The sequence below is a fragment of the Chiloscyllium plagiosum genome, unplaced genomic scaffold, assembly GCF_037043375.1.
Source record: "Chiloscyllium plagiosum isolate Xiang-an unplaced genomic scaffold, Cpla_swu_hap1 HiC_scaffold_6, whole genome shotgun sequence".
In the NCBI taxonomy this organism is placed as follows: Eukaryota; Metazoa; Chordata; class Chondrichthyes; order Orectolobiformes; family Hemiscylliidae; genus Chiloscyllium; species Chiloscyllium plagiosum.
This window is the reverse complement of record NW_028270144.1, coordinates 63,007,816-63,026,136: the sequence shown is the minus strand read 5'-3', so window position 1 is coordinate 63,026,136 and position 18,321 is coordinate 63,007,816. Positions and strand designations below refer to the sequence as shown.

At 42.0% G+C, this 18,321-nt stretch overlaps 1 protein-coding gene across 5 annotated transcripts in view; it reads left to right on the top strand.

The window, feature by feature from the left end:
• LOC122550602 (coiled-coil domain-containing protein 81-like) overlaps positions 1-18,321 on the top strand; it is a 104,845-nt gene that overhangs the window by 59,986 nt on the left and 26,538 nt on the right. For 4 of the 5 annotated variants that reach the window (XM_043691572.2, XM_087988041.1, XM_087988038.1 and 1 more), the window contains 2 exons: positions 864-1,010; positions 17,855-17,962. In XM_043691572.2, coding sequence (XP_043547507.2) covers positions 864-1,010; positions 17,855-17,962 — 255 coding nt within the window. The remainder of the gene's footprint in view (positions 1-863; positions 1,011-17,854; positions 17,963-18,321) is intronic. The other variant, XM_087988039.1, reaches the window with a different exon arrangement.

Below are 18,321 nucleotides of genomic sequence, written 5' to 3'. Positions count from 1 at the left end.
ACAGTGGTTAGCACTGCTGCCTCACAGCGCCAGAGACCCGGGTTCAATTCTCGCCTCAGGCGACTGTGTGGAGTTTGCACGTTCTCCCCGTGTCTGCGTGGGTTTCCTCCGGGTGCTCTGGTTTCCTCCCACAGTCCAAAGATGTGCAGGTCAGGTGAATTGGCCATACTAAATTGCCCGTAGTGTTAGGTAAGGAGTAAATGTAGGGGTATGGGTGGGTTACGCTTCGGCGGGTCGGTGTGGACTTGTTGGGCCGAAGGGCCTGTTTCCACACTGTAATGTAATCTAATCTCCAGGACAGGTTTGGAAGGATATGGGCCAAATGCTGGCAAATGGGACTAGATCAGTTTAGGATATCTGTTCGGCCTGGACAATTTGCACTGAGGGCTCTGTAACTCTACTACTGTTTGACTCTATAACTGTTATTGGGAATGAACAACATCATCAGACCAGGACGGAGGAGCATAAAATATGTCAGGCGAGGAAAAAACATTGTCAGATAATTTGGTGCATTAAATCTGATTTTCTGATATTTTGTACCAGTTCTGCATCTGTACAACCAGTATGGCTGAGTTTAAAATCTTACCTAATATTACAAGATCTAAATAATAGATTAAACAAATGTAACATATTAGGGATAATCCCTTTTATAGAAATATTTCTGTGCTCTACACATTAACTTTAGAAATCTCTGACAGTAATTATAAGGGCTAGAGCAGAGAAAAAAATTGGAGATGCAGTGGTGTTATGCAATAAGTTGGCAAACTGTGCAATGGAACATTAAATGTGTATTTACAATCTACTGCAATATGTTTTAAAGAATAGAGTGCACTGAATGTATTTGCTGCTGTATGGTGTTGCAGGAGTTGTGCTACCTTTGCATGCAACGTGCTCTGAAGAATTTCCCTATTGATGTTTCGGAGAACAGAAGAAAAAGGGAAGAAGAGAATGAACAAATATTACAGCAATATCAACAAATAAAAGATCAGGAAGCACTCTTCCAGGAGCAGGTTATCTAACATATTATGAGCAAATCGTAACTGCAAAATTCTATTGGAGTGTGCACATGTGATAATAGTGATAACTGATAATTTGACCATTTGGGAATGGCTTTTTAAAACTAGGTGAGAGCCTAGTTTTATGACTGGGCAAGGTATGTAATGGACATATATAGTTATAAAACCAGTAGTTTTATGCCCAGCTGAAGTTGATCGTCTTGCTATTTTATAATAGTGACAAAAGAAATAATTGGTTTTGGAATAATTGGAATTGGTTTGTGAATATCTTTAAAATCTTAACTTAATAAACTGAAATGTCACACAACTTCTCTTTCATGAAAAGGAGTGACAATAAATTAAGAGAAAGTGAGGATTGCAGATGCTGGAGATCGGAGTTGAAGCGTGTGGTGCTGGAAAAGCACAGCCAGTCAGGCAGCATGTGAGGAGCAGGAGAGTTGATGTTTTGGGCATAAGATTCCTGATGAAGGGCTTATGCCCCAAAGGTCGACTCTCCTGCTCCTCAGATGCTGCCTGACTGGCTCTGCTTTTCCAGCACCACACTCTTTGACAATAAATTAAACTATATTGTTTAGTAATGTTCAAGAGACAACTAGAAAGTGCAACAGTAAACAGTAGTCACTAATTTATTCAACTTGTTCAATATTCATCCCACATGCCTATTCTTTTGATATTATTAGGGCAGACTTTTTTTCTCGCCAATTGGATGTGGTCAGACTCAGTGTACCTAAAGTTTGTATTGTTGGTCCCGCTGTCTGCATTGTTTTGCAGATTCTGGTTCTGTGCTTGATTCTGACTTGGCTGTGGTATGTTGTGTACTTAACAGGGCTATTGCTTTGAAGTCAGAGAAGAAAGTTTTCTGCTAATTTAATTGGAAGGCTTTTTCATGCTTTCCATCAGCTACATATTGTATAAAATATCTGGCTCTGTATGGTTTAATGCTGAAGAAGTTAAGCATTAAGCTCCACTTAACATGATGATGTCATCAGGAAATGGATGGTGTGAATAATTCTGGATTTTTGACCTCAAAATCTGAACAACAATGTCGATTACACCAATGTAACTGATAGCAAATGTTGCAAGTCTGAGAAGCTTCTGATCTTCTACTTGAATTGATATACATTTGTATGAAATTATGTTTCTCTCTTTAGGCTTTCGCTTAACCATACCATCTTATCAACACATTCACCTCAGTTACATTACCCACTTCTTATCCAAATTCACACCAGCTTCTGCTGGAATAATCTTTCTTTCCTTTATTATTACAAAACTTGAATATTTTAATGCTCTGTTGGCTGACTTCCCATCCACCACTTTGCATAAGTGTCAGGTCACCCAAATTTATATTGCCAGAATTTTATCCCACATTAACAGAATGATTTTAACCCTGAGCAAGTCTTCATTGGCTGAAGGTAGAACAAAATGAACGCAGAACATACATGTTGATTTAACATTCAGGCCTAGAATATTTCAACTTGCTTGCTTCATTTATATAGCATGTGTGTTTTCTCCATTCTGGCAGGAAGAGGGTGCAGAATGGCTGCTTCTTGGTGGCTTAGATGTGAACACTGGGGAAAGAGTTACAGAAAACAAATGTTGTAGTTGAGGCAAGAGAATCTGGAGGAGAACTATTTATTATGGCCCAATAAAGGAAGATTTTAACTTAACTTGAAGGCTTTTTCATGCTTGCCACCAGCTGCATGTTGTATAAGATGTTAGGTTCTGTAAGGATTAACGCTAAAGAGGTTAGGCATTAAGCTCAACTTAACATGATGATATCATCAGGAGATGAATGGACAGAACAATTGGGTGGCACGGTGGCTCAGTGGTTAGCACTGCTGCCTCACAGCACCACTGCCTCACAGCACCAGGGTCCCAGGTTCGATTCCAGCCTCGGACGACTGTCTGCGTGGAGTTTGCACATTCTCCCCGTGTCTGCGTGGGTTTCCCTTTGGGTGCTCCGGTTTCCTCCCACAGTCCAAAGATGTGCAGGTCAGGTGAATTGGCCATGCTAAATTGCCAATAGGTTAGGTGCGTTAGTCAGAGGGAAATGGATCTGGGTGAGTTACTCTTTGGAGGGTCGGTGTGGATTTGTTGGGCCGAAGGGCCTGTTTCCACACTGTAGGGAATCTAACCTAATCTAATTCTGGATCTGTTGTCTTCATCTCATAATCTTAACAACAATATTGATCACACCAATGTAACTGATACCCGATTAGTATCATACAATAAAGTACAACTAATTTAGGATAAGAACCTCTTCTTGTTGGACTACTTAGTGGTTTTCCTCTATCACACTGGGTCAGTCGGGCCCTGTAGATCTCAAACTAAAAGGGGGATGATGGCAGCAAACCTACATTATATGGCAAGTGTCTAACTAACTCATACAATATGATGAGCACTGGTGAGGTTTCTTCTTCCAACATTGTGCCAGCAGTAGGCATTACTTCATCTTACAACCCCTCTATCTAATCTACTTCCTCAAGGAATTCTAATCAGTTCTTCAAGCATGATATTCCCTTCATGAAACCATTATGACTGCTTAATTAGATTGGGTGCCAACATAGCTACGTTGGTGAGGCAATGCCTAGAGTGTCAACAAGGACAAAAATCATCACCAGCAGCTCCCCCACAATTTATGGGAATGGCTCACTAAACCCTAGATTGGGTTATACCTGGACTGTGCTGAGCCTTTCATGGGTTCTGTGTTCTCAGTCATTGTATTTGTCCATTCAAAGTGGTTGAACCTGCGTAGGGATCATTCATCAAATACAGGGACGATAACTGAAAACCTGTGAGCATCTTTTGCAATACACGGACTCCTGGAAATGTTATTCATAGACAACAGGCCATTATTTACCAGCAGGGAATTTGAATATTTCCTGAAGTGTAAAGGTATTTGGCATGTAAGATCAGCTCCATACTATCTAACACCCAATGGTCTGCTGGAGAAAGCAGTCCAAACTTTGAAGGCAGGCTTAAAGAAACAACCTACAGTTTCATTCAATACCAACTGTCCTGGTTCTTGTTTGATTAAAAAACCAGCTCTCATGCAAAGACAGGGATAGTTCCAGCAGTGCTGCTAATGGGGAGAAGACTCTACACTAGTTAAATCCAGTCTTCCCAGAACATTGGGAAGGGTGAAATGGCCTCAGGAATGCCAATGCCAGACACAAGATTTCTCTAAACTAAAGAGGCAGTTTACTTCAGGGGATGAAGTTTGGTGTTGAAAACATGGGAATGGCCCTGCATGGGTTAGAGGCATAGTGAATGCAAGCTCAGGTCCCATGACATATGAAGTTCGGGTTGGAGAGGTGGTCCTGACCAAAGACCACACGAAAGCTGCAACCTCACAAATGGGGCAGGACTAAAACATGCCCCACCTCTCAGAACATCTGGCAAGGCTGTCAGAACCTGTGGGTTCTCCAACTCCACCTAACGTTGGAGAAATCGCTGAGATAGATGGATGTGGCAGATGTCACATCCTCAACGATATTACTGGAAGGCTGGAAATAGAAAATGACTTTCTTCAGAGATGCACCGGGCGCAAGAGGCAGGCTATGGTCTGATACATGCTGCTGGACCTGGTGTGAAAACGCTCCAGGAGAAGCTACAGGAAGAAGAACAGGTCTATGTCCCAGGACTTAGAGCAGAAGGAATGTAATGATTAGAATGATGTCAGCCAGGGAGATCTCATAGAATATGATTTCTCTGATTGGGGCTGATTTTAAAGAGTCCAGTTCACTCTAGGAGCTCGCTCTGAGGTGGCTAAATCAGTGTCATGTACCATGCACGTGTAAATAAAGGGTGATTTGGTGACAGGATACCAGCTTCCTAGAGTTATTTTACTCCTGAATTGTCTTTCCTCCTAAACTCCTTTCCCAGGACACTCCAGCAAACTCTACCCCAAATCCTTTGCATTTCCCTTATTTAAATTTAGCACAGTTGATTCCAAAATTTGTTATTCTAAAATTGAATGCAGTCAACAGGATTCACTTGATGAAGTCTTTAAAGAGAATGGGAATTATTTATTAGACTGCAGAAGGCAGTCCATTTTAGACATGGATTTTAGACATCGACTGGTATCCTCCATTTAAGCTGCAGAAAGCAGAATTCCTCCATTTGGATTGCAAAAACATAGAAAAATCCTTCAGTACAACAATACAGACAAGTAACATTGTTGTACAGCAGAATTGAGTGCTTTTAAAGCAGAGACAATAAATAGGCAAATTAGAAAGAAATTGTAACAGAAATCATATTGCCCAGATTTAATTTCAGAGCTGATCCAAATGTAGTGCAGATTTAAAAATCTTGGAGTAAACAAATCTTCACAAAAGAAAACTACTTCCAAACTAGACAACTAAATTAGAAGCTGAACAAATAAACACATATTCAACTGGGACTGTACAAGACTATGTTGTAGTTTCCCAAAGCAGAAAAGAAGAAGAGATACTTCTGATGAACTTTTTAAAACGTTTGATAACTGCTTTACTCTCAGAACAAATGAAATTCTTCAAAGTGCAAGATTTAACAGAACAGTTCAGCATCCAGGGAATCCATTGATACTTTCATAATTTATACAGGTTGGTGGAAAACTCTGACTATAGAGCTTTGAAATCATAAATCATAAGCTTCATAACTACAAAACAGAGCCTTGAAGTACTATGAACATTTTTAACTTGTAACTTCACAATGTGTTTTTTAAAAGAGGCTGATGCAGCTAAAAATGGCTGCAAATGGAAATTAAGTGGTTCTCTGGAAAGAGAGACTCTCAGGATATCACACATTTATGGGAAATTCATGTTCCAAAGTATAGATACATTTTATGTTTTTTCCCTTTAAAGAATGTGCAAGCACAGGGGTCAACAAGCCAATTCAATCTTCTGGAGTGTGGAGTTAACATTCTTGTGCCTATCAACCTGGGTTCAAGTGTTAGCAGACTATGAGGTCACAGTTGAAGAACTATCCCCAGTCACTTCTCTGTTGTTGGTAAAGGCTGCCGCAGAGTCTGTGTATTAGAAGTCAGCTAGCCAATAGCCAGCTAATAGAAAATAGGACAACAAAAAGACTCTCTCTCTCACCCTGAATTTTGGAATTCAATCAGTCGAAAGGAATTAGAGCTATACAATCTCAACTAATCTGCCAAATTGAGGATAGTGAGACCGACTGTTAAACTTCATCATCAATGCTGCCAGTAACCTTGTAATGACTGTGACATCAACTATCCATTGTTTATAAATAATTCACAACCTGATCTGTACATATTTTAAAAAAACTTTTATCTTTTTGCACTGACCTCATTTCTGTGTTTATGCGTGTTGAGTATATATTCCTTCTCATGTGTGCTGATTATTGAACTCATTTCTTGTTAACTGAACAAGACTGGTTAAATTGGGTACTTTTTAAGCATAAGGTAAGTTGGATCTGGGAGAATAGTATCCATAAGGGAAGGAGTGTATTTTCAAATTAACCTTGCTGCAACCAACCAACTGGCAAGCCAGTTCATCTCGCCTCACCTGGTATTTAAAGATTTGGGATGTCCAGTCTGGAGAAATAACAAATTGAGAAATCTTAAATGGGGCCTGGATGTAACAATAAGAGACAGAATTATTTAATTGTATAAGCCCTGCCCTTGTTTGTTTTCCCAAAATGCATTTATCCAAATTAAACCCAAATTTGCCTCTCCTCAGCCCATTGACCCAATTGATCAAGATTTCTTTGTAATCTTAGATAATCTTCTTCACTGCTCACCTGAATCCCATGTGATCTAACTTTACTAATTTGTCTACCATGCAGAACCTTGTCAAATGTTTTACAAAAGTCCATGTTGACAAATGAACTTATGGAGGTTTATAAAATCATGAAGGGCATAGATAAGATGAACAGCAAGGGTCTTTTCCCTAGGGTGAGGGAGTTCAAAACTATGGGGCATATTTTTAAGGCGAGAGAAGAAATTTTTAAAAATACATGAGCGTTTGGACAGTGGTTCGTATGTGGAATGAACTGCCAGAGGAAGTGATGGATGCCGGTACGGTTACAACATTTAAAAGGCATTTTGATAAGTACATGACTAGGAAAGATTTGGATGGATATGGGCCAGATGCAGGCAAGTGGGACGAGTTTGATTTGAGAACATGGTCGGCATGGACTACTTGGACCAAAGGGTCTGTTTCCATGCTGTATGACTCTGATTATTATTGGATTTGCTGATAAGTCATCGTCAAATTTAGATTAGATTAGATTAGATTACATTACATTACAGTGTGGAAACAGGCCCTTCGGCCCAACAAGTCCACACCGACCCGCCGAAGCGAAATCCACCCATATTTACCCCTTACCTAACACTACGGGCAATTTAGCATGGCCAATTCACCTGACCCTGCACATCTTTTGGACTGTGGGAGGAAACCGGAGCACCCGGAGGAAACCTACGCAGACACGGGGAGAACGTGCAAACTCCACACAGTTAGTCGCCTGAGGCGGGAATTGAACCCGGGTCTCAGGCGCTGTGAGGCCGCAGTGCTAACCACTGTGCCACCGTGCCGCCCATTACAGTGCAAAGAAGATTTGACTTTGGAGAAAGAATTCAGAGGTTCTGGAAGCAGATATCAGAAAGAACAACAGGGAATTCCTAAGAGGAGAAGATCAACCTTATCATAAGAATGCAGTAGAATTCATTCAGTTCATAAGATACACAAAACCATGATATGGCACATGAGAAGCCTGTCAGAGAATAATTCAGACAGAAAATAGTGAAAGTCAGTGTCAATGCTATGGAGCAACTAAACCTGAGAGGCACAAGCTGTGCAGTGTTCAGATATTGTAAAAAAATAATATATCTGCAAAATAACAGATTGCTTCCAGAAGATGTGCAAAGTAGCACAGAGTAGCAAAAGGTCAAATAGCTACTCACATAGAGATATTGGCAAGGTGGAGCTACCTACAATAGAGAAATCTGATGTATTCCTAGGAGAAATTGGTGATTCAAGCCAATCGTTTTGGCAAGAAGAGGTTCATATCAATGAACATTTCATTAACTTTAAGCTTGGTACCAAGCTAGTGTCACTGCATAGTTAGGTCTTATACATTGGTTGAAGTAACAGATTACAGTTTACAACTGTGAAATTATGTGTTCAGGGAGGTATAGATCTCAAGATTAAAGGTATGCTATAATCAATTTTGAGACATCAGTGATATGACTACTGGTAAAAGAACTGTCAGGCAAGGAAACACATGTCAAGAAAATGTTCATTGTTGAACACCTAGTCCAAGGCCAGCTGTTAGATTTCATAGGGTTGCCGATACTCATGGTGGAATCCAACAGGTATACAGAATACATTGAAAATATCTCTGTTGGCATGAGTGAATTTTTGCATACTATTAACATGATGGCAATGATACACTATAGGCAGAACTGGTTTCCATTCCAATCACCAGCAAAAAGTGTTCAGGTCAGAAATATCAGCAACGTTTGTGAGAAAACTCAAATGATGAGAAAATAATGCACTATTATAGCCTAATTGACCTAGCTGATAAATTTTTAACTGAAGTTGTTCAGACAACAACACAGCTGATAAGCACAGCAGATTTGACTTATACCAGATGATGAGACAACTTAAGTTCAAGAGAACTTTTAAATGCGTCATTTTTCAAGTAGAAATCAACAGTTACCAGAGTCACTGATCAGTTGGCTCATCAAACCTCAAGTAGTATGATTGAAGAAGTGAACATATTGCGTTTACCAGTAAAGTAGCCACATGGAGTGAAAGCAAGCATCAACAAGTTGAAGTAGAGAGTCAGTATACTTCAGCACAGTTTGGCTGACAAATTGACAGTAAAGATTTCACACAGAACACAGATGAGCTACATATGACTCCACGAAAGCCAAACTGAAGTGGGATGACCAATGTTCACAGATTCAGGACACAGTCAAGAAGAAATTAAATTGTTGTAAACTACATGGAAGAAAGTGCCTGGTTCAAAAGAGCTATACTCCCTGAAGGGCATTCATAAGATTAGAGATCCCATGGATGATGTTGTGGGCCAATTGTCTGTATCAGCATGAAATAAGCCCTCTGTGAAGGAAGTTTAGGAAATTAACGATAATCCAGATGAGGTAGTGGATCAAATTCCTGGTTCAGCAAGAATGTTTTTTTCCAAGAAGGACACCTAAGAGACAAAAAGATTTTCAATTTAAAGGAATTTAGACATCACATGATCAAGATTAGAATCAAGGCCCCAAGTCAACAGGAAATGAATTATGTAAGAAAAATGAAACCTCCAGAACACCTGAATTTATGATGTCAGAGAGTTGGAATGAGATGGGATAGAGATAAATATAATTATATAAATGTTAACATAACTGTTAATAATGGGCAAAATGTTTGGGAAGGATGTAGTGCTGTGTGTTTGGTTATGAAAAGGTCAATGCTGAGTATTTTCTTTTATTCATTTGTGGGGTGTGGGCTTCACTGGCTGGTCAGCTTTTATTGTCTGACACTAGTGCTTAAGAAGGTGGTGGTGAGCTGCTGTCTTGAACTGCTGTAGTTCACCTGCTGTAGATTGACCTACAATGCTGTTGGGAAGGGAATTCCAGGAATTTGATTCAGCAACAGTGAAGGAACAGCAATATATTGCCAAGTTAGAATGGTGAGTGGCTTGGAGGGGAACTTGCGAGGGATGGTGTTCCCATGTATCTGCTGCTCCAGTCCTACTGGATGGAAGTGGTCATGGGTTTCTAAGGTGCTGTCTAAGATCTTTGGTGAATTTCTGCAGTGCAACTTGCAGATAGTACATACGACCGCTACTGAACATTTGTGGTAGAAGGAGTGATGTTTGGATGTGGTGCCAATCAGCAAGTTGCTTTGTTCTGGACGGTGTCAAGTTCCTTGAGTGTTGTTGGAGCTGCACCCATCCAGGCAAGTGGGGAGTGTTCCATCACAGTCCTGGCATGTGTCTTGTCGATGATGGACAGGCTTTGAGAAGTCAGGAGATGGGTTAGGTGGCACAGTATTCCTAGCCTCTAACCTGCTCTTGTAGTCACTGTGTTTAAGTGGCAGATCCAGGTGAGTTTCTGGTCAAAGGTAACCCGCAGGAGCTTGATAGTGGGGGAGTCAGCAATGGTAACAAGGGGCAGTGGTCAGATTTTCTCTTATTGGTGATGGTCATAGCCTGGCATTTGTGTAGTGCAAATGTAACTTGCCATTAGTATGTCTAATTGTGGATATTGTCTAGATCTTGTTGCATTTGAATATGGACTGCTTCAGTATCTGAAGAGTTATGGATGGTGCTGAACATTGTGCAACCGTCAGTGAATATCCTCACTTCTGACCTTATAATTGGAGGGGAGGTTTTTGATGAAGCAGCTGAAGATGGTTGGGCCTAGGACACTATCCTGAGGAACTCCTGTGGAGATGCCCTGCATCTGAGTTGACTGATCTCCAACAACCATGACCATCTTCCTATGTGCCAAGAATGACTCCAACCAAGAGGGAGTTTTCCCCTGACACCCATTGATTCCAGTTTTGCTAGGGGTGCTAGATTCAACACTCGGTCGAATTGATCCTTGATGTCGAGGGCTGTCACTCTCACCTTACCTCTGGAATTCAACTCTTTTGTCCATTGTTTGAACCAAGGTCTGTATTGAGATCAGGAGCTGAGGGGCCCTGGCGGAACCCAAACTGACTTGTCACTGAGGAGGTTATTGCTGAGCAGATGCTGCTTGATTGCACTATCATGACACCTTCCAACATTTTACTGATGATCAAGAGTAGATTGGTGGGCAGTAATTGGCTAGGTTGGATTTGTCCTGCTTTTAAGTACAGGACATACCTGGGCAGTTTTCCACATTGTCAGGTAGATGCCAGTGTTGTTAATGCACTGGAAGAACTTGGCTAGGGGAGAGTCAAGTGCATTCACCCAATTTGATGATGTTATAAGGACTTGTCTGGGGTGAATAGCTCAGATCTTGGGGGATCCAGGCCTCCTCGTCATCTTTGTAACAATGTCTATCATACCATAAAGTATCATCATAACTTGTACTTGATTACTTTCATGCATTAAACTATATCTTATTTAATATCATGACAGTGACGGAGGGAAGCTGGTATTGAATAGACTATCTCTAGAAAGAAAGGGTGGCTTTCCGGAAGGAGGGCTCTAGGAAAGGAGAAAGTGAGGTCTGCAGATGCTGGAGATCAAAGTTGAAACTTTATTGCTGGAACAGCACAGCAGGTCAGGCAGCATCCAGGGAACAGGAGATTCGACGTTTCGGGCACAGGCCCTTCTTCAGGAATGAGCAGAGAGTGTTCAGCAGGAGAAGATAAAAGGTAGGTTGGAGGGACTTGGAGGAGGGGAGTTGGAAATGTGATAGGTGGAAAGAGGTCAAGGTGAGGGTGATAGGTCGGAGTAGGGTGGAGGCGGAGAGGTCAAGAAGAAGACTGCAGGTCAGGAAGGCGGTGCCGGGCTGGAAGGATCCGGCTGAGACAAGGTGGGGGGAGGGGGGATGAAGAAACTGGTGAAGTCCAAGTTCATCCCCTGCGGTTGGAGGGTTCCCAGTCGGAAGATAAGACGCTCCTCCTCCGACCGTCGGGTTGTTGTGGTTTGGCGGTGGATGAGTCCAATGACCTGCATATCCTCGGTGGAGTGGGAGGGGGAGTTGAAATGCTGTGCCACAGGTTGGTTGGGTTGGTTCGTCCGGGTGGCCCAGAGGTGCTCCCTGAATCGCTCCGCAAGTAGGCGGCCTGTCTCCCCAATATAGAGGAGGCCACACCGGCTGCAGCGGATGCAGTAGATGATGTGGGTGGAGGTGCAGGTGAATCTGTGGCGGATATGGAAGTTTCCCTTGGGGCCTTGGAGAGAAGTGAGGGGGGAGGTGTGGGCGCAAGTGTTGCACCTCCTGCGGTTGCAAGGGAAGGTGCCGGGAGTGGTGGTTGGGTCGGTGGGGGGTGTGGATCTGACAAGGGAGTCGCGGAGGGAGTGGTCTCTACGGAAAGCTGATAGGGGAGGGGAGGGCTCTAGGAAAGAAAGAACTGCAAAAAGGATTCTCAAACCCAATGTTAACACAACCTCATTGCATGTAAATGCTGTAAATAATTATCTTATTATCTTAATTTACATTCCTATTTGTAATGACCTTATGTCAGTGGAATGAAGAATCTCCACTTCTTGATTTTTGGGCTTTCCATGTATTCAAATCTTATGTTAAATTTCTGGTGCAGTCAGCAGGATCACATGGTACATGTGTAAGGTCTTGATGGATGAAGGTGAAAGGTGCCTGGCTGAAATGAAACGGATGGTGGAGGAGTTGAGACTGTCACTGTCCATGAGAGAACCGGATGTTGGAGGTTCAGATATTGACAGAGGAAGTCAGACCTACATGCCAAACTCAGGCAGAGGCTCCCCACATATATCCCCTTAACACTATGGAGGAAAGAAATGGTTCTTCTAGTCAAATATTCCACATGATGACTAAGGAGCTGGACAGACTTGTGGATCTCTTCACTCAGCGAGTCGTTAGTTCATGGAATGCCCTGCCAGTAACAGTGGTGGACTCTCCCTCTTTATGGGCATTTAAGAGGGCATTGGATAGGTATATGGAGGATAGTGGGTTAGTGTAGTTTAGGTGGGCTTGGATCGGCGCAACATCGAGGGCCCAAGGGCCTGTACTGCGCTGTATTCTTCTATGTTCTATGTTCTATGTTCTATAGAACAGAAATATCCAACCATCTGGTAGTTGAAGACTAGATTGAGGATGCGCAGCTGATTATGGCATCTAAGGGCTTCAATATGCTTGAGCAGACAATGATCATGATAAAAACATTTATGCAAGAAAGCCTGTTCAAGGAAGTCTACATTGGATCTTTGAGGTACTGACAAGGGTTTTGGGGATAGCAGTAATGTGACATAGCTTTGGCAGAGGTTTTATGAGTACAGCAAGCCAAAGGGGAGGACTGATTTCCACGTCCCTGGACCTACTGAAGTTGTTCAATCACATCATATTCCTAGATTCCTCCTTCAAATCAACCAGAGACAGGATGCTGAAGGACCACCCAGTAGAAGCAGTGAGAGATAGAAATGTCCATGAGGAGACACTTCTAATGAGACTACCACCAGTAACCATGACCACCACTACCATCAGGCGCAGGGACCCCATCCAGTGCTACACCCTCCCTTTCTCCTCAATGTTAAACTAATTTGCTGTTCTGCTGAGAGTCAGGTCAGGGTGAGGTTTTACATATAGCAATGTGGACTTGCTCTACAGTGAGTGTGAAATTTGGCAAAGTAGAATTATGCTTAATTGAAACAGGAGTGAAAGTATCTGCAATTAACTCACCAGTTTTTCCTTGGTGGGGATTGTAAGTTGTTTGGTATCTATTCTTTCTTTCAGGTCTCTGCTTTACAGGAGTTGGATATTGTCTATCATGACTTGGAGGTGCCGGTGTTAGACTGGGATGTACAAAGTTAAAATTCACACAACACCAGGTTATAGACCAACAGGTTTATTTGGAAGCACTACCTGTCGGAGCACCGTTCCTTCATTAGGTGGTTGTCCATTGATGATGGAGTGGCGCTTCGAAAGCTAGTGCTTCCAAATAAACCTGTTGGACTATAACCTGGTGTTGTGTGATTTTTAACATTGACTGACTATCATGGCTACATTGTATTCTTCCTATCTGACCTCAATCACACTGTTCGTTACCTGGGATTTCTAGTAGTTCATGAGCCGATCGATACTCTTGTGGAAGTAATGAAGTTGAAAATACCCATAGTTTTGGAGTTGAACATCTTGGCATCCTTGGAAGTTATATATGGTAATTATTATGAGTAGCATATTACAATGTTGACAGATAGGGCACAGAAATCTTTGACTTTGCTCTAGGTACTCAAGGTGTATCAACCTGTATGGGAGACTAGACTGTTTAAATAGCAGAGAATTGGGCTGTTCTTTTAGCTGCTCATGGCATCATTGTTTTTGAAAGCTAAGGTGAACCATCTCTAGCTAATCAACATCAGACTTTGCTAGAATGCCACTTGTCCCACTTGGTGTATCTGTGGAGGGAGTTACCCTGTAAAATGATTGGAAGATTGGCTAACTAATAGAAGACAGAGTCTGGATTAGGGGGCATTTTCAGGATCCAACCTGTAAGTTGTGGTGTACCACAGGGATCAGTGCTGGGGCCAAAATTGTTTACAATATATATTCATGACTTGGATGAGAAAAATGAATGTACTATCACCATGTTTACAGATGCTGCAAAAATAATTGGGAAAGCAAGTAGTGAAGATGATAGAATGAATTCTTAGGTAGATATAGACAGGTTAAGTGAATGGGCAGAAAATTGGAATATAGATCAGCCATATTAGCATGTAATGTTCAAATATATAAAATTCTAGCAGATAATTAATAAATTGAAATGATAAGCAACTAGCAAAATTTCATATTTTCCATTTGGGGCATTGGAACTCTATTTCTTCTTGTGGAAAAATATTTTATTCAGCATTGATATGAGTAATTTTGTCATATAATAGTTTATTGAATGAAAAGTTATTAGATTATGTCAGAACCTTTGGTGTGATTGACAAAAATATAACAGAACTGTTGCTTATCTTTCCCTTGAAGGTAATGGGTATAACTAAATGGTCACAATGGGTGCACCAGCTAGAAACATGACTATGGTCATTCTGGGAGGCTTAATGCGATTAAATTACAATCAAGCGATCCCTGCTTGTCATCAGGCCTTCTGGCTCCCAGAAAGTAACTCTCCAGAGCACTTTCTTTTTTGCATGTGTTTTCACTCTTTGGTGTTTGGACTGAGCCCCTGTGAGTCATCTGCACCTTTCCAGATGAACTGTTCCTTTGTGAGTTGGGCCTGGACCTCTGTGGATAGACCAAACCTCTGCAGAACACTGAACACTTTTTGTGTGCTGTGAGGTGAGAAGTTGCTGCATACTGGAGTGGAGTCTACCTTTTGAGAGTGGCTCTGCCTTCGGGAGTGGGCTGAGTCCCTGTGATTTAATTGTATCTTTACAATGAACTGTATCTCTGTGATTGGGCCTGGACCTCCGTGGATGGAATAGGCCTCTGTAGAGACTGAACACCTGTATAGGCACTGTGAGGTTGCATTTGCTGCCTTCAGGAGTGAACTCTGCATACCAGAGTGAACTGGCTTTGGTAATGGACTCTGCTTTATTTTTTGCTGGCTGGTTTTATCACCTGCATTGTCTTGTGTGTCCCTGGATCTGAGAGGCCTTACTGTAAGCAAGGAAACTCGTAGGTGGTCCTGAAAGCTGTCACCCCGAGAGCTGGAGGATGGGTAGGCCGTCCTGAGAGCTGCAAAGTGGGCAGGCCATCCTGATGCCTGTCGCCTGGAGCCGGAAGGTGGGTTAGCCACCCTGAGCAGCGTCGTTGTTCATTGAACTGTTGTTCATTGTTAACTGTTTGTATTTTGTACAGTTTGATAAAATTTTAAAAATATAACCAGGAGATTAGGATCTCCTCAGTTCAGGCAACTGACTCTGAGCTGGCTGGCCTCAGCTGGTGTTACTGTGGGTTTTTGTTTGTTGGTTTTATTTGATTATGGAGAACTGGCTCTTGAGCTGGTTGGTCACAGCCAGTATGTCCCTGGGTTTTTGTTTTTGGGTTTATTCATTAATGGGGAACTGGCTCTTGAGCTGTGCTGGTCACAGCTAGTAGCCCTGGGGGATTTTGTTTGTGGTTTTATTTCTTTGTGAGAAACTGGCTCTTGAGCTGGGTGGCCACAGCCAGTGATTGGTGGGGCCTTTTTTTTAACAGAGCTGTTTTTTTCCCCTTCTTCATGAACTGACTTTAAGCTGACAGGGTACAGCCAGTAGCACTGCTGGGTTTATTCCTTTTCCTTGGGGAACTGAGTTTTCAGCTGGCTAGTTGTACCAGCGGTATTGTGATATTGAGAAGATGTGGGAGTGGAAGAGGGAACTTGGAGTTGGGACTTATTATTTGTTCGATGGTCAGCTGTTACTTGCCCTGCCTCGATTCCTGTGCATGGACTGAACATCCATAGTGAGCCCAACCTCATGGAGTAGGCCAATTTGTTGTGTGGGGGCTAGGCCTCAGGGAGTGGATTGTGGTGGTATGAGTGGACCGGACCTCATGGGGGAGCCAAGTCTTTGTGTGCAGTGTGTGCACCCTGCCATTGGAAGGAGGACCTGCCGTCGGGAGTGAACCCTGCTATCGGAGGCAGGTTCCAGTTTGGGATTCTGGGTGAGATGGCGAACTCTGGGAGTGCCCCTGTGTCGGGGGCAGCCCCATTTTGTGAGTGGACTCTGTCTCATGAGTGGACTATGTCTTCGAATGGACTCTCGTGGTTTGCACTGTACCCTTACATGCACATTGTGTTTGCGCTGTATCTTATGTATTTTGTGATTGAATTGTGTTTACATATGTATATTGCATTTTGTGCATCTCTGGGAAGAGTTCATTTCACTGGGAATGCTGGCATATGGGTTTCCTTTTATGCACTTATTCAGCTGCTCTCTGTGTGTTTTTATTTGGAAGATTGTGATGCAGTTAACTTTGTTGGTTCTGTGTATTGCTTTTCCTGTTGGTTATAGGGGGACTTTGAGGCATTTGTTTTCAGGATCCCATTTCTTTGTAATTTTGTTTTGACTGTTCACTGGTAGTGTGTCACGTGTTTGTCAATATGTATAACGTTGAATTTAAAAACAGTAACCAGGAGATTAGAATCTCCTCGGTTCAGCCATCAAGCTGGCTGGCCACAGCTAGAGTGTTGTGTACAGGTAAAGGAAAAGTGACTTGGTGATTCTGTGCTGGTATTTCAAGATGTATGGGTTTGGTTCACGTAGGTCAGACAAGAAGGCCCCATTGATTAAAGGAATGAGTTTAATTTAAAGTACAACACTTTGGGAGAGTCTTACTCTGGCTCAGTATCAGTGATGATACTTGAGGCCCTTCAGTTACCTTATCTGACCACTAAAGGCCTCAATTAGATCCAGTGGAAAGGCCACCCTCGAGCTTTCCCATCATGGACTAAATTAGTGTGGGGAAGGAATATGATGGAATCTTCACCCTGCACTTTCCTACCTCATTATACAACACACATCCCTACACCTCCAAACCCGGCTCTAAGATTGGGAATTAAATTCCACCAAATGCTGTAATTCTTTGATAGTTTTCTTAAATGTTGAACTTTAAATATGCACTGACAGCCTACCATGACTGTGCCAACCATGATGCCATTCTAAGCTAATCCCATCTGCCTGCACAAGGTCCTCATCCCTCTATTCCCTGCGTGTTTATGTGTCTGTCTGAATGCCTCTTGCATATTGCTATCATGTCTGTTTCTACCACCTCTTGGGCAGTGCATTCCAGGTATCTGCCACCCTCTGAGTAAGAGCTGAAAATGTGTTGCTGGAAAAGCGCAGCAGGTCAGGCAGCATCCAGGGAACAGGAGAATCGACGTTTCGGGCATAAGCCCTTCTTCAGGAATGCTGCCTGACCTGCTGCGCTTTTCCAGCAACACATTTTCAGCTCTGATCTCCAGCATCTGCAGACCTCACTTTACCCTCTGAGTAAGAAGCTTGTCTAGCATATCCTTTAAAATTCTCCCCTCTCACCTTAAATCTATGGCTCCTCTATGATTAAAATTGAATTCAATAAAATATGGAATTAGAAGTTAGTCTAATAGTGACAGTGTAATCACTGTTGATTGTATGTATACAGATGTAGGAAATAATTAATTTTGTGTACTTTAAATGGCAATGTGTGCTACAAATATTCTCTTGACATTTTTATCCATTTTGTTCTTAATTGCAGTTAATGTATTTCTGTTATGTCTTAGTGTGAAATGTTGGCTAACAGAGAAATCAACCAAAGGATTTCAGCATTCAATATAGGAGTCGCTGAAGCCAAAAAGAGAAAGAAGAATTCAAAGTGCAAAGACTCTTATGTAAGGCATAAACAATGCATGAATGTGCTGTTTCTGGAATTATTTGCTTTAAGTATATTTTACCTGTAATCATAAAGACCCAAAACTTAAATATTTGAAAGTGAAAATCCAATGACTTTTCAATGGCAAAAATGACAGTCTATTCTTTGTGTTTAAGATTTTTGTGATTCATTCCCATAGAAATTCTGCTGGAACTAGGGCAATGTAGAGAATTTGAAAGGTTGAAAACTGAATTGTACTAAGAAGTACACAACAACCAGTTTAAGAATCTCAATTGGGCTTGGAATATGACTCACTAATGTTTGTTCAAAGCCACATTTATTCATATTCAGGAACTTGTGCTCCGTAGGAGAAGGGAA